The sequence below is a fragment of the Scyliorhinus torazame genome, chromosome 7 (genome assembly GCF_047496885.1).
Source record: "Scyliorhinus torazame isolate Kashiwa2021f chromosome 7, sScyTor2.1, whole genome shotgun sequence".
Classification (NCBI taxonomy): domain Eukaryota; kingdom Metazoa; phylum Chordata; class Chondrichthyes; order Carcharhiniformes; family Scyliorhinidae; genus Scyliorhinus; species Scyliorhinus torazame.
Genome location: NC_092713.1, coordinates 107,188,369 through 107,214,975, shown reverse-complemented (window position 1 = coordinate 107,214,975; position 26,607 = coordinate 107,188,369). Strand labels below are relative to the sequence as shown.

Below are 26,607 nucleotides of genomic sequence, written 5' to 3'. Positions count from 1 at the left end.
CAGCATGACTCGCCTCTGAGTAATCAGTGAAGTAAAGGCAAGAACATCTGCCCCCGATGCCACCTGCAGTTCCAAGCCCCAAATATGGCCGAGTTCCACCTTGATGTTCAGAATCGCCGACATAATAATAATCTTTATTGTCAAGAGTCGGCTTACATTAGCACTGCAATGAAGTTACTGTGCAAAGTCCCTAAGTCGCCACATCCCTGCGCCTGTTCGGGTACATACAGGGAGAATTCTGAATTTCCAAATTACCTAACAGCACGTCTTTCGGGACTTGTGGGAGGAAGCCGGAGCACCTGGAGGAAACCCATGCACACACACGGAGAACGTGAAGACTCCGAACAGACAGTGACCCTAGCCGGAAAGCGAACCTGGGCCCCTGGTGCTGTGAAGCAACAGTGCTAACCACTGTGCTACCGTGCATGGCGTTGAAAAGGAAGATCCAAAAACCACCAGTTTGGAACAGGACCAAAACATTTGCGTGTGGTTAGCTGGCCCATCGAACAACGATTGTGCCGGTCCTCAACCCCTGCAAAGAAGCGACTCATTCTAGCTGGTCAGGTGTGCCCTAAACTCTACTTAAGCTGGATCAAGCTCAGACTCGCATTCGAGGACGTAGCTTTCACCCTTTGAAGGGCTTCACTTCACACCACCTCCTCCAATATGGGCCCCAGCTCCTCCTCCCACTTGGCTGTCACCCCCTCCACCGAGTGGCACAGAAGTGCTTTCTATGTATTTTCTTCAAACTAACTTGCAGTCTCATCTGTTGAACCACCTCAGGACTTGTTCCTTCTTCCAAAAGCTATGGAAACATTGGCCCGTGGTTTCTGCCAAAATGTTCGATGTGCCCTTTCCACAGGGAGAATGTGCAAACTCCACACGAGTGATCCGGGGTCGGGATCGAACCTGGGTCCTCAGCGCCGTGAGGCAGCGGTGCTAACCACTGCGCCATCATGCAGCCCTTTGCGGAGTATCTAAAAACACAACATAATCAGCTGTAGGTGAATAGGACAACAGTTTATTCGATACAAGTATGTATATTGGGAATAGCACCCTCTGATTGCTTTTTTCTCTAAGAAGTGACTCAATGTTGCACCATTTCTTCTGTACTTTTATGCCATCCTTTGTGTGCTTGTCATTCTCTTTATTTTGAATGCCCTTCAGAGATCAGTTCATAATTACACAAGTTGTAAGCCTTGACAGTTGATGCCTACTAAAGTCCGGTACTGAACATTACTTTTACATGCTAAGGTCATATAGGTACGGTAAAGTCTCCGTAGTCCCAGATGACCACAGGCTGCTTTCCCCCTTTAAGGGGGAGGGCTGACTGGTGGTGGGTTAACCCGAGGATCATCATGCCTCAGGCGAGGGGCAAGATTGGGAAGTCAGGCCTTCAAGAACGACCTCACCTGAACATGGTACTCAAATGTTGAGACTTTTTTGTTCCATAGATTTCTAGTGCTTTAGTTCTTTTTCAAAAAAATATATATATTTAGAGTACCCAATTTTTTTTCCAATTAAGGAGCAATTTAACATGGCCAATCCACCTACCCTGTACATCTTTGGTCTGTGGGGGAGAATGTGCAAACTCCACACGGACAGTGACCCAGGGCCGGCATCGAACCCGGATCCTCGGCGCCGTTGAGGCTGCAATGCTAACCACTGCTGCCCCTGTGCTTTAATTCTTAATTTGATTTTTTTTTTTAATGCTATATAGTAGAAAATCACTATTTCCACGCTACATTCTGCAAGTCTGCGTTGCAGTACACAATGTGAATCCAGCACAATGTGTATGGTTTAATGTAATCAAATGGTTCTGGTCATTGAGTTTCTCAATCTTGATTTTAGTTCTAAACTATGAGACGGCAGCTTCCAGTTCAAGGTTTTTGTTCCTACTGCCATCAGTATTTATAATATGATATGCTGATTGATTACAGTTCCTTGAATGTTCTTGTTTCCAGTATTAGCAGACTATTGACCATGTGGGGAATTACATTCAATCCTGATGCTAACATGTGCACTCCAGCAGAAGTAGCTGGATAGTGATTTAGTCTTTCGTCCCCCACTGCCAACCTCATTAAAATTGATTAAATTCAACCCAAACTAGGATTGAACTTGGAACCTACCTGGGTCATTTGCTCATAACTTGATCTATTGGTGCGGTCATAGGCTGTCATCTTGAAACAAACAAGCAAACAGGTTAGGAACCTACTGACTGGAGTGAGAAATCAATTCCTGCCCATGATAGCTATTCAGTAATTTGAGTTTTAAGTGTGTATTATGTGTTATAAGATGAAAATGGGATCAAACTTGCAGTTGAGTAATCAGCTGACAATTATTGTCATTGACCCTGTGTGACTAACAGCCACTTATGTGCAAGGTACTCCTGGGTGATCCTTGGGAATGCACTCGGTGAAGCAGGACAGAGGATAATATTGTGTGGAAGAAGAAATTGATGGAAACCGTACTGCTGTTAGAAATTTGGGTTAGTATTCTGTGGGCTGCCTTTAATCTTGGCAAAGAGATATGAGTGAGTTAAAACTGCATTCCATAGCACAACACAAATATGTTTAAATTGAATATCATGTGATATTTATATGTTGTGAACTGATTCTCGATATGCTGGTGTGAGCCAGCTAGTGTAGAAATATATGCCATGTGGAGTGGTTTCCATTGAAGTAGTATCAAAATGTGTGAAAAGAAATGCTTATGCTCTGCAGCCACCCTGGGTGGCTGTATTCCGGAGTTGAGGATCTTACCAGCTATTTTGGCTCTAGACACTAGAGTAATGTGACTTGGGAAAGTGGTTGAAGAATGTGTCCTTGAGAGGTCTGGTTTATTCTAAGGCCATGGTACATAGAGTCATAGAGAACCAAAAAAGTCCTTCTGCCCATTGAGTCTGCGCCAGTCAAAAACAACTACCTAACTATTCTAATCCCACTTCCCAGCATTTGAAAAATGAAAAATTGCTTATTGTCACAAGTAGGCTTAAATGAAGTTACTGTGAAAAGCCCCTAGTCGCCACATTCCGGCGCCTGTTCGGGGAGGCTGGTACGGGAATTGAACCGTGCTGCTGGCCTGCTTGGTCTGCTTTAAAAGCCAGTGATTTAGCCCAGTGTGCTAAACCAGCCCCTAGAATACCAGAAGGTATTCTAAAACAAATTAATCATTTGGCCCATAGCCTTGTATGCCTTGGGATTGCAAGTGCACATCTAAATACTAATGTCTCTGCCTCCAACACCCTTTCAGACCGCATGTTCCAAATTCCCACCACCCTCTGGGTTTAAAAAAAAAAATATTTTCCTCACATCCCCTCTTACCTTAAATCTATGCCCCCTGGTCATTGATTCCTCCACCAAGGGGAAAAGCTTCTTCCTGTGTACTCAATCGATGCCCCTCATCATTTTATACATCTCAATCATGACCTCCCCCTCAGTCTCCTCTGCTCCAAGGAAAACAATCCAATCTCTCGCTTCATAACTAAAACTCTCCAGCCCAGGCAACATCTTGGTAAATCTCCTTATCCCTTTCTCCCTTCTTGAATAATGTTACCACGTTAGCTCTCCTCCAGTCCTCTGGCACCTCTCTTGTGGCAAGAGAGGAATTGAACATTATTGCCAGCGCTCCTGCTTGACTCACTCAACAGCCAGGTTACGTTTTTAAAAAAGAAACATGACCCTGGAGATTTTGTCTACTTTTAAACCTACCAGATTACTTCGAACCTCCTCTCTGTCTATGTTGATCTCTTTAATTTTATTGCAGTCCTTCTCCCTGATTCCTTTACCCACGCTGTCCCTTTCATGAGTGAACACTGACACAAAGTATTCATTTAGAACCCTACCTACATCCTCCAACTCCACATACATTACCACTGTGATCCTTAATAGGTCCTACTTTATCCCTAGTTATCCTTTTAGCTGTTGGGCATTAGTGACTTAACTTGGTGTTAAGTTTAGATTTAAGTTGAATTTATTGGCTGTTGGGAGTTACGTCACAAAGCTAAATATAGATGAAAGAAGGTATTCAACTCGTGTAACTCATCTTTCCCTAGAAATCCACGGATCTGCCCATTAGAGGACTGAATAATTCCAGTTTTTGTTTGTTCTCTATCCAAGAGTGTATTTCAGAAATTAATCATTCTGCATCAAGAAGTGTTTCGTGAGCGCATACCAGAACTTCCCTTGCATTGGTTTCCTACTTGCTTTTACAACGCACTTTACTTTAAAATAGTGCTTGCTAATAACTTACATTTATATAGTGCCTTCAACATATAAAATGTTTCGTAGGAGTATTTTAGACAAAAAAGAATGGCAAGTAAAGTAGGAGCTTTTAGGAAAGATGGTCAAAGAGTTCTGTGAAATCTTGGAGCCAGAGTATGTGGAAAGGTAGAGATCCGCACGGTTTGGAGAAGGTATTCTAAAACAAGTGGCTTGTATAGCTGAAAGTTACTGTTGCTGGTATTAGGGTGAAGGGGCAGGAGGTGCACAAAGAAGTCCGATTCAGAGGATTGAAGCATTTGGGTGGGGTTGTATAGCTGAAGAAGGTTGCAGATATAGATGGGGGCAAGCCTATGAAAGGTTTTAAACAAAGGATACAATTTTAAATTTGGAGGTATTGGGAAACCAGGAGTAAATGTCGGTCAGCAAAGTGAGAAGTGTTGGGTGAGCCAGGACTTGATGTGGAATAGGTGAACTGAAGTCTACAGAGCATGGAGATCAGCCAGGAGAGCATTTGGATGGTCAATTTTGGAGGTGACGGAGCTGTTAATAGGAATTTGAGTATAGAATTCCTACAATGCAGAAGGAAGCCATTTGGCCCATTTAGTCTACATTGACCTGCCGAAAGAGCCCTCTATCTAGACTCACTCCCCAGCCCTATACCCGTGCATTGATCATGGCCATTCACCTAATCTGCACATCTTTGGAGTCGCAGGTGAAGAGGTGGGTAATGCTCCAATGGTGGATGTAGGTGCTCCTTGTGATTGAGATATGGGCGCAGCAGCTCCACCTGGGCGAATCTTCTTGTTGAGAATTCAAACACTCTGCTTCAACCTGAGATGGGAATGGAGAGGGGGATTGAGTCAGTGGTGACAGCGGGAGATTGCGCAGAGGTGGGTGAGGAGGGTGACACAAAAGCCATTGACTTTCTCTTTCCAGCATTTAGCTGGAGATTTTGCGGCTCATTCCAGCAGTCTGACAGCACAGGTGGCAGTAGAGGAATTGGGGTGTTGGAGAGGTAGAGTTGTGATGGCAGCCGGCACAGATACGATGGGCGAAACAGCCTCTTTCTGTGCTGTAAAACTAATTGTATGACCCTACAAATGTATGTAGCTCATGTCGTCATGTTCTATTCCCTCTATGCCTCAATAAATTGCTCTTATGCACCTCTTCAGTTGTATTTTTCTAGCCTCTGACCCCAATTGCATCTTCCAACAATATAGATCACTGTTCTGTTAGTTTAATTGAAGAGTACCCACTGGGACAAGGGCCTCGGTGGGTTACACATTATTTTACAACACCTATTGCGCTTTAGATTAATACCTTAAGGAAGTAACGAGAAAAATCTCAATTTAGATATCTTTCAGTACATGGACATGAATATTGTTATGAAAGTATTTTATTTCTGGTAATTAAATCAATTAATTATAGCTGTAGTAAATACATTAGCTGAAAGGAGATTTGATTCAACAGGAAAAACAGGAGAGAATTACATTCTTGGTATTGGAGTGATATTGTGACACGTGGCTGACTTCATGATTCAAAAACAATTTGGGTGTTGTCTAGACTTGCTTTTGCATAACAGTCACAAAACAGAAACGGATAATTTGCCCCAACTAATCATTGTCAGTGCTTACACTTATGAGCAAATGGTTTTAATCACATTTATTCACCTTGTTCCTATATCCTTCACCCATCTATCTAATCTTGAATGTTGATACAGTTTCTGGCCAAACCACGAACCAATAAATGATTTTCACAGCTTCATAATCTCTGTGAAGGGTTTTCTGGTTTCTCTTCTAAATCTCCTATACTTAATCTTGTATCAATGGCACCTCATTCTTCACCCCTTGAATAATGGGAATTATTGTCCATCGAGCCTGGGTCTTTTCATAATTATAATACAGCCATTCTATCATACATCTCTATTGTTCAATAGTATAAGCCCAATATTGCAAATCCTTACTCTTAACTGAGATCTTCAGTCTTTGTATAGGCTCATTGTTACCTCTTGCCTTTTGTCTTCAATACCTTGTTTAAAACCTAGAATTCTATTTTTTTTAAAAACAGTCTTATTCTGGAAATACATTACTTCTCTCATAAGAGATTGTTGAGATTCATGGAATTGAACGCAAATTACTGACCTGGTTAGGAAATTGACTGAGAACAGAAGAGGAGGATAATGGATAGGTACTTTAATTGGTAGAATGTGGCAAGTTCTGTCCCACAAGGATGTTTATTGGAGCACAGAACCAAATACTTTCTAAGTAGTCAAAAGCTCCAACCAACACCAAAGAGACTTGAGGTCCAAGTGCATTAAAATTTCATAAACGCGTACAGACAATGAACAACAAGGAGAGCTGGCCTTTCTACCTAGAGGACATGATTATTGGGGTTTAGATGTTGTTCAGCAGCTGCACGAAACCCTGGTTGATCTACCCAAAGCAAGTGAAAAGGTTCTGGGCATCACATATTGGCCTTGAACAGAGTGAAGCATAGATTTACCAGAACCCTACCAGGATTCCAAGCTTTAAAATTATGAGGAGCGATTGCAAAATCTAGTGTTGCATTCCATGGAATTTAGACTGCTATGGGGTGATTTTGATCAAACTTTCCAAGATATTCTAGGGAAAATATAGGGTAGGTAGAACTATTTCTGTTGATTGGAAAGTCAAGGACTAAGAGTCTAAAAATTAGAGATCGATCCTTCAGATGTGAAATTAGGAAACGCGACAAACCGAGCAGTAGAGGTTTAAAACATTATGTTGCAGGTGGTAATTGATGCCAGATTAATTGTTGCTTTTAAATCTGAGACTTATAGACTTTTTACTATAGCCACTATGGATAAAGACCGGCATGATCTCAGTGGCAGAACAGGCTTGAGGAGATAAATGGCCTAGGGTTCCCATGTTTCCTACATTAGCAAATAATACACCTAAAGCAACAGGAAAAAAAATTGTTATTACAGGTCGAGTTAGCTGCTATATTCAATGCCTCATTTGAACTTTTTTAGGTTTGCAATGAAGTATTTCATTTAGGTTGTGTTGAGTGGTATGATGTATTGAGATATGGCACCCAAGAAATGCAGAAGACAACAGTGACAATGACAAGAATTTATAAGCAGCATCAGCTTTATTGTAAGACAGGAACTTTGCAGTAGTAATCATGTTGAGCAGTTGCTGTGAAAAAGGGAGACATCTGTAGCATAACATTTTAAAGGGACTAGATGCATATACATGGATGATTGGTTTATATTTTCAGAGGACGTTGAAGTGTGTGGAACTGGCAGGGGTCTGACTGTTGTGTCCCCACTAGCTTTCAGTGTACAGGAAACCAAACTGGTTGATATCGCAACCAGGAGAATTCTTCTTCACAAAGAAATTCAATCTCTTCCTCTATGATTTAGTCTGATCCCAAGCCAACAGCAGCGTACAACCAATCAGAGTTTCCAGGTCACAGGCTGGATGGCGTAGATCCACCAATGTTGTTATCTTCAAGTAACAGAAACAGCTGCAGCAACTGTATATTTGCCTATTCTCAGCTCCTGGATCTAGCTTCGATCATCTTTAGCCTGCTTGTACATCTGAACTCTGATGGCTCTGTGTCTTTTCAGCCATTTCAGTCTCCCCTGATGTTTTGATTTCCCAGGAAACTGATCCTCCCAATTTCTTAGTTTCTCTCTTGAGTTTCCCTTTTCAGGAATGTGGCTGCACTGTGCATGCGTGCCCACTCATCAGTGCGCATGCGTACCGATGAGCAGGCACGCATGCGCAGTGCGGCCGCATTTTGTTTAATATGTTCGTTGCCATTTTGAAGGCCGCTTGCAGCCGGCGTTATCAAAAGCCGGCTGTTGCGCGCGGATTTGTGCAATCGGGTGCGCCGCGACGGACGGCTCCGCGACTTCCCGACACCCGCCCGCGACACACCCACGGGTCGCCCCCCTGACTTTGACTGCCTGATCTAGAACAAGGGGGCACAGAATCGGGTTAAGAGGCTGATCATTTAGGGCTACTGTGAGAAATTTCTTCTCGAAGGGTTTTGAATCTTTTGGAGTCTCTCCCACATTGTCCCAGTGTTGTGGATATACTATCATTCAATATATTTAAGGTGGAGATAGATTTTAGGGGTTTCAGGGAATCGAGGGATATGGAGGGCAGGTTGGAAAGGGGAGTTAGGCCTGAGATCAGGCATCATTGAATCGCGGGGCAAGCTCGACCTGTTCCTTTTTCTCATGTACTTGTAATATTAGAACAGCAACTCACTTCAAAAGTACTTTACTGCCAATAAAGCACTTTGCGATGTCCAGTGGCCATGAAAGTCATTATTTAAATGCAAGTCTTTATTCTTCATCGTTACTCTAAGACCAATGCCAATTATTCATTTTGACCATTGTTTGATGTTTGTTGGCGTAACAAAAGTGACATTGCACTATGTCTTGGATGTGGGAATGGTGCTGCCATGATGTCTGGTGGGTAGGACAGCCTGAAGTTACCAAACAGCAACACCAGTCTGCGCACAAAGTCATGCATGCCCATATCCCTCTAATCCCAGCTTTCCCATACAACTGTCTAAATGCTTCTTGAAAGACAAAATTGTACGTTTTATTCATCAAGTTAACATGTTGCATTATAGCTGTTTCCTCTTGGAAACACGACTGAAATGCTTTGCAATCTACCTCTTCAGATAGTTTCTTGGAGAATGACATAGTAAAGTGCATTTTGATTTGGAGTAAAGGTTAATCACTTTTACAGGCTATATTGAGTTGCTCCCCTCCATAAAAATCTGAATTATAGGATATCTATGCAGGGAGCTGGAATTCCTTCCATAGTTTTCAGTCACTTCTGTAAGCCTACTTATTTCAGTTTCTTGAGATAGTAATGAAATTATTTTCCATGCTATAATTTGATGTAGCGCATGTTTAGTTGCTTTTGAATTTTTTTTCCCACTTGCGTGTAATGGGTTATTCGTGAAGTGTTGCATATTTAATATTAAAATTGAAATGCACCATAAACACAATTATTACATACTGCCATAGCAATGCCACTTGCATTTAGGTTGGAGCCACTCTCAGCCGCAGGCCATCTGGCATCTTCCCTGGATGTGAAAGTGCAGTGAGGAAATTGACTGGCTCATTTTAAAAAAAAAAACTAAATTCATTAAAGTTGGACATCAAAATGGGATGTTTAAAATGGATAGTAAATTCATGTGATTATAAATTAAAATTTTCTTTTGTTTTTAAACTCATTTGCATCACGACTACAGTGGATTATGAAAAGACTTCTGTTTTGTCTATTGGCACACTGGTGCAAATTTTCCACGTTGTGTGCTTTAACAGTCAGAGGCAACTGTCATGGATAAAAATTTCTGTGAATACACAATTCCATCTCCAAAAATACAGTAATAATCACATTCACATGTTGTACTTGCCTTCAAAAGTGAACATACTTTCTGCAGTATGTATTGCTTTAAAGGTAGCACTAATTATAAACTATTTGACTGCAATGGCATTTGTCCACCAGGTTAAAAATGGGTCAATTTTGCGGTTTTATCTTGAGATTCAAAAAAATGTGCAATGACATACACTTAATTCATTTTACATGTTTTGAAGAAAAGCATTTTTCATTTGCAGTATTTAAAAGTTCAGCAAGTTAGTCGTAAAACAAAGCTGCCCTTAATTTATAGAATTAATTAACTGAACCAATAACCTTGTTCATAAAGGAAATAAAAGGATCTGGGCTGAGAGCAAGCGGGGACTCTCGGCTAAGAATTCTAATGAGTTTGCATCAGGGAAACTTGAGATTGTTATCTTTAGGTTGGGAGGGAAGGTGAACTGAAAATAAACTTCCTTGGAAAGAAGACAGAAACTGAGACCGATGTTGGAAACACAAAGGGAAAAGAGATGGGGTGGAATCTAAGAGAGTTGGGAATGACCAATGAGGATCCAGCAAAATAGGATCATTCATGGGACACCTTTGGCTGAAGACTCTTGTAAGCATGCAGCATCATAAGTCCTGCTGGACATGGCCAAATTGAGAAGAGGGTACTTGTGGAGCCGCCTGTCCAATTAGTTGGCTGGTTGTCGTCCACCATTTGTGGTTGGATATGTTGACTCTAGAGAGCTTTACTCTGATCTCTTGGTTATGGATCACGTAGCTCTGTCTATTGCTCACTGCTTCTGACAAGCTTGAAGATAGCCCATATTGTACCGTCACCAATTCTGATAAATCCATGTCCATCTTTTCTGTCGGTCCATGTTTGAATCCTTCTGGTTAGGCTTCAGACCCCGCCACGGTACTAACGTTTCATGTCTACGAGATGTTTTTTTTGGACCAGCTTGTGGTAGAGCCCACTAGAGAACAAACAATTCTGTATTTGGCGATGTGTAATGAGGCAGACTTGATTAGGGAACTTAAGGTGAAGGAACCCTTGGGGGGCAGTGACCACAAGATGATAGAATTCGCCCTGCAGTTTGAGGGGGAGCAGCTGGAATAGGGTGTAATGTTTTTACAGTTGAATAAAGGGAACTACAAGATATGAGGGAGGAGCTGGACTTAGTTGACTGGAAGGGGAGCCTGGCAGGGAGGACAGTTGAACATCAATGGCAGGAGTTTTGGGATGTTATTCGGGGAGCACAACAGAAATTTATCCCAAGGAGGAGGACACATGCCAAGCGGAGGACCAAGCAACCATGGCTGATAAGGGAAGTCAAGGACAGCATAAAAGCAAAGGAAAAAGCATACAATGTGGCGAGAATTAGCGGGAAGCCAGAGGACTGGGAAGCCTTTAAAAGCGAGCAGAGGATAATTTAAAAAAAGCAACAAGGGGGGGAGAAGATGGAATATGTGTAAGTTAGCTAGTAATATAAAAGAAGATTGGAAGAGTTTTTTTCGATTATATAAAAGGTAAGCAAGATGCAAGAATGGCCATTGGCCACTGGAAAATGAGGCTGGAGAAGTAGTAATAGGAAACCAAGAAATGGCAGAGGAACTGAATAGGTACTTTCCTGTTGTGCAAACTGCACACAATTGCTTTAACTCTTGATTCCGAAACTCTATTAAAATAAACTTTGTTTTACTGTTGAAGGCAGTTGTTCCACTTTAAATCTGGTTATTAAAATTGTCTCTAACTCAACACTGTTTACTCTTCCTTGAAATCTTCTGAACAATACTTTGGTCTCTGTTTACTTAATTCCACATTTCTTGTAGCTCTTCACTTCTCTAGTTTCCTGAACTAGCTGCTCTTCAGATCTCTGCACTTGTTTTCTTAACCATTGCCCCAAGGTATGACTTTTCATCCAGCAAAGCTAAGAAATGTTCCCCCTCTAGCCTTCTAAACCAAATGCTTCCAGCAGAGCTATGAGAGCTGCCTTCTCTCTCACTGCATATCTCCAACTGCAGTCAGATTAAATAAATTAAAACTTAAAAGCTTCTTACCTTCCAAGGCTCTGGTTGCTCAGCAACCACTGCCGGTTTATTTACCCTTCTCAGTGTAGCCCTCTGTCTCAGCACAATAGAATCACACTTGGAATTGAAATCAACCCCCACACATACAAACACCGTTGTCCAGAATGATTCTTAACTATAGGTTTTACCCTTCCAGGCACACGTTAAATAAGCCCACTTAAAACTATACCTTATTTCTAATGTTTAAAAACACAAATATCAATCCCTTAATGATTGTTGATTTTCTAACACTCTTCACTTCCGTCCTGTTAAGTGGGACTGTATTAACCTTCTATTCATTTTTATCCAGACATAATCAGAGGATCACTTGTAATGGTTTCTCTTCTTGCTTTTGCAGTGGTGTCCTCCAAAAAGCTGTCCCCTACACTTTACTATTTCTCATCCACATGCTGCCCTTTGATAACATCATCTGAAAACACACCGTCTGGTTTCACATGCACACTGTGGCATCCAGTTCTACTTCATCATCACTTTTAAATCCACTTCGCTATAAATTATTACACTCCTTGCCCAATATCCAGTACTGCATGAGCAGAGATTCCTTCCAAGTAAATATTGGGAAATTCAAGCCATTTTCTTCAGTTTCTTCTGCAAACTCTGCTCCCTAGATATTGACTCAACCACTCTACCTGGCAACTGTCTGAGTTTGAACCAGACAACACAACCATGGTGTCATATTTGATCCTGAGATGACAATCTGACCACACACATTCATGTCATAAGACTACTTATTTCTACCCATGTAACATTGCCCAACTCCACCTTGTCTCCGTTCATCTGCTGAAACCCTCATTCATGCCTTTGGTATGGCCAAACTTTTTTTCATTTTTAAAATAAATTTCAAGTATCCAATTATTTTTATTTCCAACTAAGGGGCAATTTAGTGTGGCCAATCCACCTAACCAGCACAACTTTGGGTTGTGGGGGTGAAACCGACGCAGACACTGGGAGAATGTGCAAACTCCACACGAACAGTGACCCAGGGCCAGGATTCTAACCCGGGTCCTCAGCGCTGTAGTCCCAGTGCTAACCACTGCGCCACCATGCTGCCCTGGTATGGCCAATCATAATGATTCTAGTGCGCTCCTGTTCTCCCTCCCACTTTCTAACTTCTGTAAGCTTGGGATCATCCAAAACATTGTTGCCTAATTCGTGCCAAGTCTCTTTCACCTGTCACCACTTTGCTGGCTAACCTATATTGGCTCTTGGTTAAGCAACCTCTACTTTGATTTTACCCATAATAATAATAATCGCTTATTGTCACAAGTAGGCTTCAATGAAGTTACTGTGAAAAGCCCCTCGTCGCCACATTCCGGCGCCTGTTCGGGGAGGCCGGTACGGGAATTGAACCTGCGCTGCTGGCATTGTTCTGCATTGCAAGCCAGCTATTTAGCCCACTGTGCTAAACCAGCCCCTGGCACTCCTTAAAACCAACCTCTTTAACCAGTTTTTTGGTACTGCTCTAATATCTCTTTATATGGCCTGGTGTCACATCTTGCTTTATAATGGTCTTGTACAGCGTCTTATGAAGTTCTATTACATTGAAGGTGCTATATAAACACAGTTTGCTGTTGGTACCTGATCTTGAGGTATGCTTGATGCTATTCCTGACGTTCTTTGTTATACTCCCCATTGAACCTAGATTGATTTCTTCATTTCATGGGAATAAAAGAGCAATGGATGTGCTGAGGCATAAGATTACAGATTTTGTCCTTCCAAATCTGTTCTGGCTGATGGCTTCATGGAAGTCTGGTTTTGGGCTGCCCTATTGGTCCTTCATCTGTCCCACTTAGCACATCAATAATACTACTGTATGATAGTGGGTAGTATAGTGGTTAGCACAGTTGCTCCACGGCTCCAGGGTCCCAAGTTCGATTCCCGGCTTGGGTCACTGTCTCTGTGGAGTCTGCACGTTCTCCCCGTCTCTGCATTGGTTTCTTCCGGGAGCTCTGGTTTCCTCCCATAGTCCAAAGTTGTGCAGGTTAGGTGCATTGGTCATGATAAATTGCCCTCGGTGTCCAAAACCTTTGGGTGGGGTTAGTGAATTACAGGGTTACTGGGATCGTGTGGAGGCATGTGCATTAGTGGGGTGCTCTTTCCAGGGGCTGGTGCAGACTTGATGGGCTGAATGGCCCCCTTCTGCATTGTAAATTCTATGATCTTCGAAGAAGCCCTCACTAGAGAAAAAGGACTGTGCATGGGTAATCAGTACTACTTGTATGATCTGTGATATGTGGATTTGTGAGGATGGGATCAAGTAAGTTACTCTATCCTGTTGTTTCCTTCATCATCTGTTGGCGATTCAATTTGGCAGCCATAGAGTTTTACAACATGGAAAGAGGCCCTTTGGTCCATCGTGTTTCAGCCATGTTTTTCAGAACTGTCTTAAGCTTTGGTCTGTGCTGTACTACTGAACCATTCTTCCCAGTCGCCATTAAAGGCCCACCCAGAGCTCGTTCTGTACCTTTGCTTCTCGTACTTCTCAAGTGACATGCTTATATTTATGGAATCAATTTCAAGACCATTTCTTCTCTTCACCCTCCCATTCTTTTATTTGATTCTAACCCTAAATCCTGTTTCTATTGTAAATGTGCAACCACAATCCAGTGATTTAATGGTAAAGCATTTCAGAATAAAGACGAAAGGTGAAAATATTAGCTTTTTGTACTAATGAAAGCCATGTCAATGGAGCTAATGTTTTAGTGACTTTAGAGTTCGAGATAACAATGCAACAAAGTATAGAATTTGAATGCGCTTCCCTGTTGGCACTTGGCCTTTGGGGTTATTCTTGCACTTGCTGATTAACAATGTGCGTGCTCTTGCAGTGTTGCTGCAAAGTCCTTACTTGCTTTTAGTCCTCTGGAGTCTTTTCAACACCAGGCTAGAGTGAACATGGAAGAAAATTGTTATTGCCAGGTACTTTCTAATGATATAAGGAAAGACTGGCATATTGCCATTTAGTTTCTTGCATTTAGGATCATTTTTAAAAGTATGACAAAGTGCCATTCAAGATAATACAATGAGTCCTTGAATGGGAGCTATCACATCCTGATTAAGAAGCAACGGGTGTGATCATTTGAACTGTGCTAACAAAATTTGGCATGCAGATCTGAGGAAGTTTGCAAATGGCTTCTTCAGTAATAGGTTAAGTATGATTGTGACAAATTATTTGGACACGTGGAAAATATCACAGGATTGTAGTGAGTGAGATGACCCATTCTTATCATTGTTCATCCTCATCAGTAGCATCTTGGCCTTTTGGCTAAGATCAAGTGTCAGATCAAGCCCAAGATGAGTTGTCTTTTCTTGTCAGCTTGGATCTTGTATGTCTCTGGAGACCATGAATTGGATTCAGTTTGAATTGTTTTTTGGAGCAAGCAATGAGATGGATTAAGGGCTTGTGCATTGACTTTGTAATTTTAAGCATGGGAAAATATTTATAGCACAGGTGGCTATTCAGCCCAGCGTGTTTCTGTTGACTCTGAAGGAGAAATTCAGCTAGTCCCACTTGAGCACCACCTTTTGTCCTTAGTCCTGCACTTCCTTCCCTTTTCGGACAATCCAATTTGCTCTTGAATGCCACAATTGAACCTGCCTCCACCACTGTCGGGCAGTACATTCAGATCCTATTAACTCGGTGTGAAAAAGATTTTCTTCATGCTGCTTTGCGTTTGCCAATTACTTTAAAATTGTGCCTCTGGTTTTTGATCCTTCCACCAATGGAAACAGATTCTACTTTGTCCAGGATGGTATGTTGCCTCCCTGTACAAAGGTCAAGGATGTCTCTGAGTTGCTGCAGGACATTCTTTGGGGGCATCCATTTTTAACAACCGGCCGAGCTTCGCGACCCACGCCGGCCGAGCTGCGCGACCCACGCCGGCCGAGCTGCGCTACCCACCATTTTCTCTTGCCTTGTTTGCTGCTGACAAAAATGGAGGAAATGGTTTTGGGTCCCTTTGGCCCTCGTACATGCTCCTCCAATGGAACCTGTTGGATGAAGGTGAAGCCTCCCGGTGTCGGAAAGCATGGAGTCTCCATCTGTCCAAAGTTCTGCATTTTTTTCCCTGTAAAATGTTATCAAATAAAAGCCCCCCGAATTGTAAAACAAAATAAAAATAAAATGAATAAAATAAACTAATAAACCCCCCCTCCCGAACTTGTAAAACAAATAGCGGCGACCGTTTATAAAAAAAAAAAAAACCGGCCGCACTGTGCATGCATGCCCGATCATCGGTGCGCATGCACATAGTTTCCGCATGCGCGCCGATGATCTGGCACGCATCCGCAGTGCGGCCGCATTTCTTTTACATATTCGCGGCCATTTTGGAGGCCGCTTGCAGCCGGCGTTATTAACAGCTGGCTGCTGCGCACAGATTTGCGCGATTGGGAGCGCCGCGACAGACTGCTACGGACACCTGCCTGCGCGACCCACCCGTGGGTCGCGCCCCCGAGTTTGACAATCCCTGGTATACGGAACAAGGTATTTGTGGAATGTCCAAGAGATGTATTTTTGGAGCAGCTTGTGACAGGGCCTACTAGGGAACAGGCAATTCTGGATTTGGTGATGTGTAATGAGGCAGACTTGATTAGGGAACTTAAGGTGAAGGAACCCTTGGAGAGCAGTGACCACAATATGATAGAATTTACCCAGCAGTTTGAGAGGGAGAAGCTGGAATCAAATGTAACGGTATTACAATTAAATAAGGGTAACTACAAAGACATGAGGGAGGAGCTGGCCAGAGTTGATTGGAAAGGGAGCCTAGCAGGGAAGACAGTGGAACAGCAATGGCAGGCGTTTTGGGGGGTTATTAGGGAGGCACAACAGAAATTCATCCCAAGGAGGAGGAAACCTGCTAAGGGGAGGACAAGACACCCATGGCTGACAAAGGATGTCAAGGACAGCATAAAGGCTAAAGAAAAAGCATACAAAGTGGTGAGGATTAGTGGGAAGCCTTTAAAAGCGAGCAGAGGACAACTAAAAAAGCAAGAAGGGGGAGAAGATGAAGTAAGAGTGCAAGCTAGCCAGTAATGTAAAGGACGAGTTGTTTTCACTATATAAAAGGTAAGAGAGGGGCAAAAATTGACATTGGACCACTGGAAAATGTGGCTGGAGAAGTAATAATAGGAAACAAAGAAATGGCAGACGAACTGAATAGTTACTTTGCATCAGTCTTCTCGGTGGAAGACACCAGTGGGATGCCAGAGCTCTAGGAGAACCAGGGGGCAGAGGTGAGTGCAGTGACCATTACTAAGGAGAAGGTTCTGGGGAAACTGAAAGGTCCGATGGTGGATAAATCACCTGGACCGGATGGACTGCACCCCAGAATCCTAAAAGAGCTAGCTGAGGAAATTGTGGTGGCATTGGTGATGATCTTTCAGGAATCACTGGAGGCAGGAAGGGTCCCAGAGGACTGGAAAGTGGCTAATGTAACACCACTGTTTAAGAAGGGAGGGAGGCAGAAGATGGGAAATTATAGGCCAGTTAGCCTGACTTTGGTCATTCGTAAGATTTTAGAGTCCATTATTAAAGATGAGATCGTGGAGTACTTGGAAGTGCATGGTAAAATAGGACTGAGTCAGTATGGCTTTGTCAAAGGGAGGTCGTGTCTGACAAATCTGTTCGAGTTCTTTGAGGAGGTAACAAGGAAGTTAGACAAAGGAGAACCAGTGGACGTGATTTATTTAAATTTCCAGAAGGCCTTTGACAAGGTGCCGCATAGGAGACTGTTAAATAAGTTAAAAGCTCATGGGTGTTACGAGTAAGATCCTGGCATGGCTAGAGGATTGGCTGATTGGCAGAAGGCAGAGAGTGGGGATAAAGGGGTCTTTTTCAGGATGGCAGCCGGTGACTAGTGGTGTGCCTCGGGGGTTTGTGCTGAGACCACAACTTTTCACAATATATATTAATGATCTGGAAGAAAGAACTGAAGGCACTGTTGCTAAGTTTGCAGATGATACAAAGATCTGTAGAGGGACAGGTAGTATTGAGGAAGCAAGGGGGCTGCAGAAGGATTTGGACAAGCTAGGGGAGTGGGCAATGAAGTGGTAAATGAAATACAATGTGGAAAAGTGAGGTTATGCACTTTGGAAGGCGAAATCTAGGCATAGACTATTTTCTAAATGGGGAAATGCTTCGGAAAGCAGAAGCACAAAGGGACTTGGGAGTCCTTGTTCACGATTCTCTTAAGGTTAACGTGCAGGTTCAGTCGGCAGTTAAGAAAGCGAATGTAATGTTAGCATTCATGTCAAGAGGGCTAGAATACAAGACCAGGGATGTTCTTCTGAGGCTGTATAAGGCTCTGGTCAGACCCCATTTGGAGTATTGTGAGCAGTTTTGGGCCCCGTATCTAAGGAAGGATGTGCTGGCTTTGGAAAGGGTCCAGAGGAGGTTCACCAGAATGATCCCTGGAATGAAGAACTTGTCGTATGAGGAACTCTTGAGGACTCTGGGTCTGTACGAGTTGGATTTTAGAAGGATGAGGGGGGGATCTTATTGAAACTTGCAGGGATACTGCGAGGCCTGGATTGAATGGACGTGGAGAGGATGTTTCAACTTGCAGGAGAAACTCTAACCAGAGGACGCAATCTCAAACTAAAGGGACGATCCTTTAAAACCGAGATGAGGAGGAATTTCTTCAGCCAGAGGGTGGAGAATCTGTGGAACTCGTTGCCGCAGAAAGCTGTGGAGGCCAAATTACTGAGTGTCTTTAAGACAGATAGATAGGTTCTTGATTGATAAGGGAATCAGGTGTTATGGGGCGAAGACAGGAGAATGGGGATGAGAAAATATCAGCCATGATTTTTTTAAAAATATTTTTTTATTAAGGTTTTTTAACAACACAATTTTTCCCCTTACAAACAGTAACCCCCCCCCCCCCCCTGTAACAAAATAAAGCAAAATCTCCCATAACAAGATATATACATGGCAAGATGGTATATTTACATAGCTTTATACGCTGGCTCTTGGCCCCCCCCCCCGGGTTGCTGCTGCTGCTGACCGACCTTCTTCTAACGCTCCGAGATATTCTAGGAACGGTTGCCACCGCCTGTAAAACCCCTGTGCAGACTCTCTCAAAGCAAACTTAATTCTCTCCAATTTTATGAACCCCGCCATGTCGTTAATCCACCTCTCCAGGCTAGGGGGCTTCGCCTCCTTCCACAATAGCAAGACCCTTCGCCGGGCTACTAGGGACGCAAAGGCCAGAATTCCGGCCTCTTTCGCCTCCTGCAGTCCCGGCTCATCCACTACTCCAAATATTGCTAGTCCCCAGCTTGGCTTGACCCGGACTTTCACCACCTGGGATATTACTCCCGCCACCCCTCTCCAGAACCCCTCCAATGTCGGGCATGACCAAAACATATGGACATGGTTCGCCGGGCTCCCTGAACATCTTTCACATCTATCCTCTACCCCAAAGAACCTACTCAGCCTCGCCCTCGTCAAATGCGCTCTGTGAACCACCTTAAATTGTATCAGACTGAGCCTGGCACACGAGGAGGAGGTATTAACCCTACCCAGGGCATCAGCCCATAGCCCTTCCTCGATCTCCTCCCCCAGCTCCTCCTCCCATTTACTTTTCAAGTCTTCTGCTAGCGCTTCCCCCTCTTCTTTCATCTCTCGGTATATTTCCGACACCTTGCCCTCCCCGACCCATACCCCCGAGATCACCCTATCTTGAACTTCTTGTGCCGGGAGCAACGGAAATTCTCTCACCTGTCGCCTCATAAAAGCCCTCCCCTGCATATATCTAAATGCATTTCTCGGGGTAACTCAAATTTCTCCTCCAGTGCCCGCAAATGTCCCGTCAATGAACAGGTCCCCCATTCTTCTTATCCCCGCCCGATGCCAGCCTTGGAACCCCCCCCGTCCATCTTCCCCGGGACAAACCGGTGGTTACCCCTGATCGGGGACCACACCGATGCTCCCATTGCACCCCTGTGCCTTCTCCACTGGCCCCAGATCCTTAGTGTTGCCGCCATCACCGGGCTTGTGGTGTATTTTGTCGGCGAGAGCGGCAGCGGTGCCGTTACCAACGCCCCCAGGCTCGTTCCTTTGCAGGACGCCATCTCCATCCTCTTCCTTGCCGCCCCCTCTCCCTCCATGACCCACTTGCGGATCATCGCCACGTTTGCTGCCCAGTAGTAACTCCCTAGGTTTGGCAAAGTCAACCCTCCTCGGTCCCTGTTGCGTTCCAAGAACCACCTCCTAACCCTCGGGGTCTTATTTGCCCACAAATACCCCATAATACTCCTACCTACTCTCTTGAAAAAGCCCTTGGTGATCACGATGGGGAGGCACTGAAACACAAACAAAAACCTCGGAAGGACCACCATTTTAACCGACTGCACCCTACCCGCCAGCGAGAGCGGGAGCATGTCCCATCTTTTAAAATCCTCCTCCATTTGCTCCACCACCCTCGTCAAATTCAGTTTATGTAGGGCCCCCCAACTTCTGGCTATCTGGATCCCCAGATACCGAAAACTCCTCTCCGCCCTCCTCAGCGGTAGGTCCCCTATCCCTCTTCCTTGGTCCCCTGCCTGTAATGCACAAAGCTCACTCTTCTCTACATTAAGCTTGTAGCCCGAAAACTCCCCAAACTCCCTTAGAGTCTGCATGACCTCCACCATCCCCTCCATTGGGCCTGCCACGTATAGCAGCAGGTCATCCGCATATAGCGATACCCGATGCTCCTCTCCCCCGCGGACTATCCCCCTCCATTTCTGAGACTCCCTAAGTGTTATGGCCAAGGGTTCGATCGCCAATGCAAACAACAGGGGGGACAGGGGGCACCCCTGTCTCGTCCCTCTGTACAGCCGAAAGTGCTCCGACCGCCGCCGGTTCGTCACTACGCTCGCCACCGGGGCGCTGTAAAGGAGCTTAACCCATCTAATAAACCATCCCCCGAACCCAAACCTGCGCAATACCTCCCAGAGGTACTCCCACTCTACTCGGTCAAAGGCTTTTTCCGCGTCCATAGCTGCCACTATCTCCGCCTCTCCCTCCTCCGATGTCATCATTATCGCGTTTAAGAGCCGCCACACATTGGTATTTAACTGCCTGCCCTTTACGAATCCCGTTTGGTCCTCGTGAATCACCCCCGGGACACAGTCCTCAATCCTAGTGGCCAGTACCTTCGCCAATAGCTTAGCATCCACATTGAGGAGCAAAATCGGCCTGTACGATCCACATTGCAGTGGATCCTTGTCTTGCTTTAGAATCAAGGAGATTGTCGCCTCCGACATTGTCTGGGGCAGGGTTCCCTCCTCTCTTGCCTCGTTAAAGGTCCTCACTAGTAGCGGGGCCAGCAGGTCCACATATTTTCTATAGAACTCCACCGGGAACCCGTCCGGCCCCGGGGCCTTCCCCGCCTGCGTGTTCCCCAAACCCGTACTCAACTCCTCCAACCCAATTGGTGCCCCCAAACCAACCGCCTCCTGCTCCTCCACCCTCGGGAACCCCAGCTGGTCCTGGAATCGCCTCATCCCCCCCCCCCCCCCCCCCCCCTCCACCCCCTGGGGGCTGGGATCTGTACAGCTCTTCATAGAAGTCCTTGAAACCTTATTTATTTTCGTTGCACTTCGAACCGTGACTCCCCTTCCATCTTTGATTTCCCCCTATTTCCCTCGTTGCCGCCCTCTTACGGAGCTGGTGCGCCAGCATCCGACTAGCCTTTTCCCCGTACTCGTAAGTCGCCCCTTGTGCCTTCCTCCACTGTGCCTCCGCCTTGCCCGTGGTCAGCAGGTCAAACTCCGTCTGGAGCCGTCGCCTTTCCCCAAGTAATCTTTCCTCCGGGGCCAGTGCGTATCTCCTGTCCACTCTCAAGATCTCCCCCACTAACCTCTCCCTTTCCATGCCCTCTGTCTTCTCCCTATGAGCCCTGATGGAGATTAGCTCTCCCCTGATCACCGGCTTCAACGCCTCCCATACCACCCCCACTCGCACCTCCCTGTTGTCGTTGGCCTCCCAAGTACCTTTCGATACACCCCCTCACTTTCCCACACACCACCTCGTCCGCCAGCATTCCCACATCCAGCCGCCACAGCGGGCGTTGGTCCCTCTCCTCTCCCAGCTCCAGTTCCACACAGTGCAGGGCATGGTCCGAAACGGCTATGGCCGAATACTCCGTCCCCTCCACTCTCGGGATGAGCGCCCTGCCCAGAGCAAAAATCTATCCGGGAGTAAGCCTTATGCACGTGGGAGAAAAAAGAAAACTCCCTGGCCTGCGGTCTCGCAAACCTCCATGGGTCCACTCCCCCCATCTGATCCATAAACCCCCTAAGTACCTTGGCCGCTGCCGGCCTCCTTCCCGTCCTTGATCTGGAGCGGTCCAGTGCTGGGTCCAGCACCGTATTGAAGTCCCCTAACATTATCAGTCCTCCTACCTCCAGGTCCGGAATGCGCCCCAACATGCGCTTCATAAATCCCGCATCATCCCAGTTCGGGGCGTATACATTTACCAACACCACCCACGTCCCTTGCAACCTACCACTCACCATCACATATCTCCCTCCATTATCCGCTACGATAGTCTTGGCCTCAAATGACACATGCTTTCCCACCAGAATTGCCACCCCTCTATTTTTTGCGTCCAATCCCGAGTGAAATACCTGTCCTACCCATCCCTTTCTTAACCTGACCTGGTCTGCCACCTTCAGGTGTGTCTCTTGGAGAATTGCCACGTCTGCCTTCAGTCCCTTCAAGTGTGCGAACACTTGAGCCCGCTTCACCGGCCCATTCAGGCCCCTCACGTTCCACGTTATCAGCCGGATTGGAGGGACTCTCACCCCCCCCCCCCCCCGCCGACTAGCCATCTCCTTTTCTGGGCCAGTCCCCCAGCCGGGGGACCCCCATCTCAGCCACCTCTTCTGTGTCCCGTTCTCTTTCGGCCAGTGCAGCAGCAACCCTTTTTCCCCCCCCCCCTCCCTCCTCTCCTCTCTTCCCCCCCCCCCCCCCCCGCTAGATCCCCGTCTAGCTTTTTTGCTCCCCCCCCCCCCCCCCCATATCCCTCCCGTAAGTCAGCTGACACGTGCTGACCCCGGCTTCCCCCGCCATTCTTTTGACCCCCCCCCCCCAGTGTGGGAATCTCCCAATCAATGTACATTCCTTTGTTCCCTTCCCGCCTTTCTTGTCGCGCGCGGGAAAGACAACCCCGTGCTTTCCAAAGCCTGCCCCGCCCCCCATGGCGCAGATCCTGCCGTGGCCTTGTCCCTCTCTCCTAGCCCATATAACATTTCCTGCGCGTGGTTGACCCCCTATGTACAACAACCATCCTACTTCAAACCTCAAACACCCACCTCCCCCACACGCCCTCAATTAGAGTCCAATTTTTCAGCTAGTATAATGGTCCACGCCTCTTCGGGCGTTTCGAAGTAGTGGTGTTGGCCATTATGTGTAACCCACAGTCGCGCTGGCTGCAGCATTCCAAATTTCACCCCTTTCCGATGCAGCACTGCTTTGGCCCGGTTGAAACCCGCTCTCCGCTTAGCGACCTCTGCGCTCCAGTCCGGGTATATTCTGATCTCCACATTGTCCCACTTGCTGCTCCGTTCCTTCTTGGCCCATTTCAGGACCCTCTCTCTGTCCGTAAACCGGTGAAATCTCACCACCATCGCCCTTGGCGGCTCTTTTGCCTTGGGCTTCCTCGCTAGCACTTGGTGCGCCCCATCCAGCTCCAGCAATCCCGGGGGGGCCTCTGCACCCATCAGCGTCCCAATCATTGTGCCCGCATATGCCGCGGCATCGGCCCCCCCCACTCCTTCTGGGAGACCTAGGATCCTCAAGTTGTTTCTCCTTGATCTGTTCTCCAGGTCTTCGAGCCTTCCCGCCCACGTCTTGTGCAGCGCCCCGTGCTGCTCCACTCTTTCCGCCAGGCCCACGAGCTCGTCATCGTTCTCACTCACTTTTTCCTGGATCCTCACCTCTTGGGCTTTCTGGGTTGCTCCAAGTCTTTCAATCATTGCCAGTATAGGCGCCACCATCTCCTTACACAGCTCCTCAAAGCAGCACTTGATGAACTCTTTCATCTCCTCTCTGTCCGTGGGCGCCGCCATTTTGCTTTTTTCTTCTCCTGCTGCTCCAGGGCCGCTTTTTTCGCCGTTTCGCTGCGGGTCCGATCCATGCAGGTTTGTAGGGGACCTTTCTTCTTCCTTCCCCACAGGTTTTTTTTTTTTTTAAAAGTGCCGTTGGGGCTCCGTTAGCGGGTCCAAAAGTCCGTTTTCGCGGGAGCTGCCGAATCGCGCGACTTAGCTCCGCATCGCCGCAACCCGGAAGTCAATATCGGCCATGATTGAATGGCGGAGCAGACTCGATGGGCCGAGTGGCCTCATTCTGCTCCTATGTCTTATGGTCCAGACCCTTCATGATTTTGAAAGATTTATTTTTCTAACAGGGGTATCTGTAATAAAGGGCCATCTATTAGAATTAGAAAAGACTGGGCAGCAAGGTGGTGCAGTGGTTTGCACTGCTGCCTCATGCCGCAGAGGTCCCAAGTTCGATCCCGGCTCTGGTCACTATCCATGTGGAGTTTGCACGTTCTCTCCGTGTTTGCCTGGGTTTCGCCCCCACAACCCAAAGATGTGCAGGGTAGGTGGATTGAATCCACTAAATTGTCCCTTAATTGGAAAAAATGAATTGGGTACTCTAAATTTTTTTTTAAAAAATGAATTCGAAAAGGCGTTGGAAAGTTAACCCAGAAAAAACATTCTTACGGTAAAGTCTCATGGGAATATAAAAGGCGCTAACACAGAGGCCATTGATACCAATTTATTTAAGTAATTTAGAACTGGGTAAATCATTGGATTGTGAATATATTAAGTGATAGAGAGAGCACCAGAAATGAGGTTCCAAAGGTGGACTCACCATAAGATCATAAGGAATAGGAGCAGGAGTAGGCTATTCGGCCCCTTGAACCTGCTGTACCATTCAATAAGACCATTTCTGATCTAATTGTGGCTGTAACTCCAATTTAGACCCAAATTAGTTGCTGTATTCCAGTTAAAAACCACCTGTTCCTGGGGATAACTTTACACCAACTTTTGCGCTACTGTTTTTCACATTTTGTAGTTGTGGAGACTATTATCTGATTTAACTCTGCGCAACCAATGCTTTGTGGCCCACAAAGCTGACTGCTGCAATAGACATCTGATTTGTATTAGCGTTCAGCTTTTTTTTAAGCCACTGTTTCCATCTTGGAGATGAATTGACCGTTACAACTTGTTGCATCTTCCATTGAACCACCCTGCTGAGTGATTGTAGACTGCACAATTCCAATTATTGTCTCAGGTTACCCAGTATGCTGCATAAATATTTTCTGGATGTGAATCAAAATGGGCGTAATGCAGAATAATTATCGTAATGAGAAACAACTCTAAATTTAAAATATTCAGTCAGATTGATTATTTTTGTATTTATGTATATTTTTTCTCCTCTCTTCCCAGGCAAGCAGAGGCCCTAAAGGCTGACATGACAGGTAAGATTGACTTTCTATTTCTTTATCGTGTACCATTCCTACAAACCTGATTTGAATGGGATTTATGCCTCAGGATTATTAATAACTTCAAGATCTAATGACTGTTAACTGTCACAATGGCAACCAAAATGGCAAGTATGTATTGAAGCAGAAAATGCTAGATAAAAACTCAGTAGGTTAGTATTGATAGGTTGAATCACAGCATAAAATATTGTGTTATCTGACCTAGGGTGATTCATGGGGCATCTTGGCAATTTCCTTTGCCCCTGAGACAATATATTCTCCTCCTGTGCATTGATCACTGAAGAGATTTTCTGCTGTCCTTTCCAAATTTGTCTTTTGCTATTTGTGTGTCCTCCTGTTCTACTTAAAAATGACCTTTTCCATGCCTTTTTAGTATTTCTCACCATTGATGTATCTTCAGAAGATCAGCCCACTTGGCACCCTCTTCAAGGTGTAATACAAATGTCTTCAGTCTTTCTCATAATTCATGCCTTTGACATTAGGAATCAGCTTCATGCATTGCAGCCAGCACTAAAATATCTTCCTTGTGCTTTACTGTGGCCACAGTATTCAAGGTGTACTGTGGAAGTAAGACCAGCACACAAGACTATTAATCAAATTTTCCAACGCGCTGCAGTCACTGTTGCAGTGCAGGAAATAGATGCCAGTTTGATGTTTAGGAAGGGCAACTAAAATCTTGGTCTGAAAGATGCATTTGGGTGAGTTGGAATTTCAGGAGAATTGGAAGACCAGAAGAGCGAGCATGAGCAGAATTGAATTTGGGGGTAAACCTGGATAGTGGTTCGTTGATGAGATAAGATGGAAACTGGCATTGTTGTAAAAGTGGAAATCTGCATTCTTGCTGTGATAGAATATGGTGTTTTGAAGCTTAGCTTCAGGTCCAGGACAAGGTTAAAAGTTTTGTACTGTTTTGGTTTAGCTCAAGTGAGTGGCCATGAAGGCAGGTAGAATTGATAACAAGGGAAGGAGTTTATGGCAGGAGCCTAAGAAAACAGTTTTCTCAAGATTGAATTGAAGTCCGTATTGGCTCCTCCATTACAGTAAACTCCTGTTTGAGACCTCTTTTGTGAATTTGTTTGCCCGTGCAAAAGGTTTTATGCACCCACTCGCTTATCGCAGCCCTAAACCTTCGGCCATCCATGATATTGGTACCAAAGTATCTTCAAAAATTGGAAAGACTCATTTTAAAATACCTGTTTATCATCATCAAAGGATTACAAATGAAGAAAAGAGCCTAAAAGTAAGGCTTTGACTTCCGAGATAGATCGTTGAATTTGAAAACACGGTATTGATTGGGGTGAGGGGGGCAATGGTTGGCAGTCAATTGGTGAGCTATTTCATAGATTAATGCTTTGCAGGTTTTAATTAGTTGGAACAGAAACGTAGGCCAGAATTTTGAATTGCTCAGTTGTGCATCCTGATGCCATCACA

General features: G+C 45.3%; 1 protein-coding gene across 5 annotated transcripts in view; it reads left to right on the top strand.

Moving 5' to 3' along the window:
* Positions 1-26,607, top strand: part of smg7 (SMG7 nonsense mediated mRNA decay factor) — a 197,609-nt gene that overhangs the window by 30,579 nt on the left and 140,423 nt on the right. For all 5 annotated transcript variants that reach the window (XM_072511232.1, XM_072511231.1, XM_072511229.1 and 2 more), the window contains exon 2: positions 25,121-25,152. In XM_072511232.1, the coding sequence (XP_072367333.1) occupies positions 25,121-25,152 (32 nt within the window). The remainder of the gene's footprint in view (positions 1-25,120; positions 25,153-26,607) is intronic.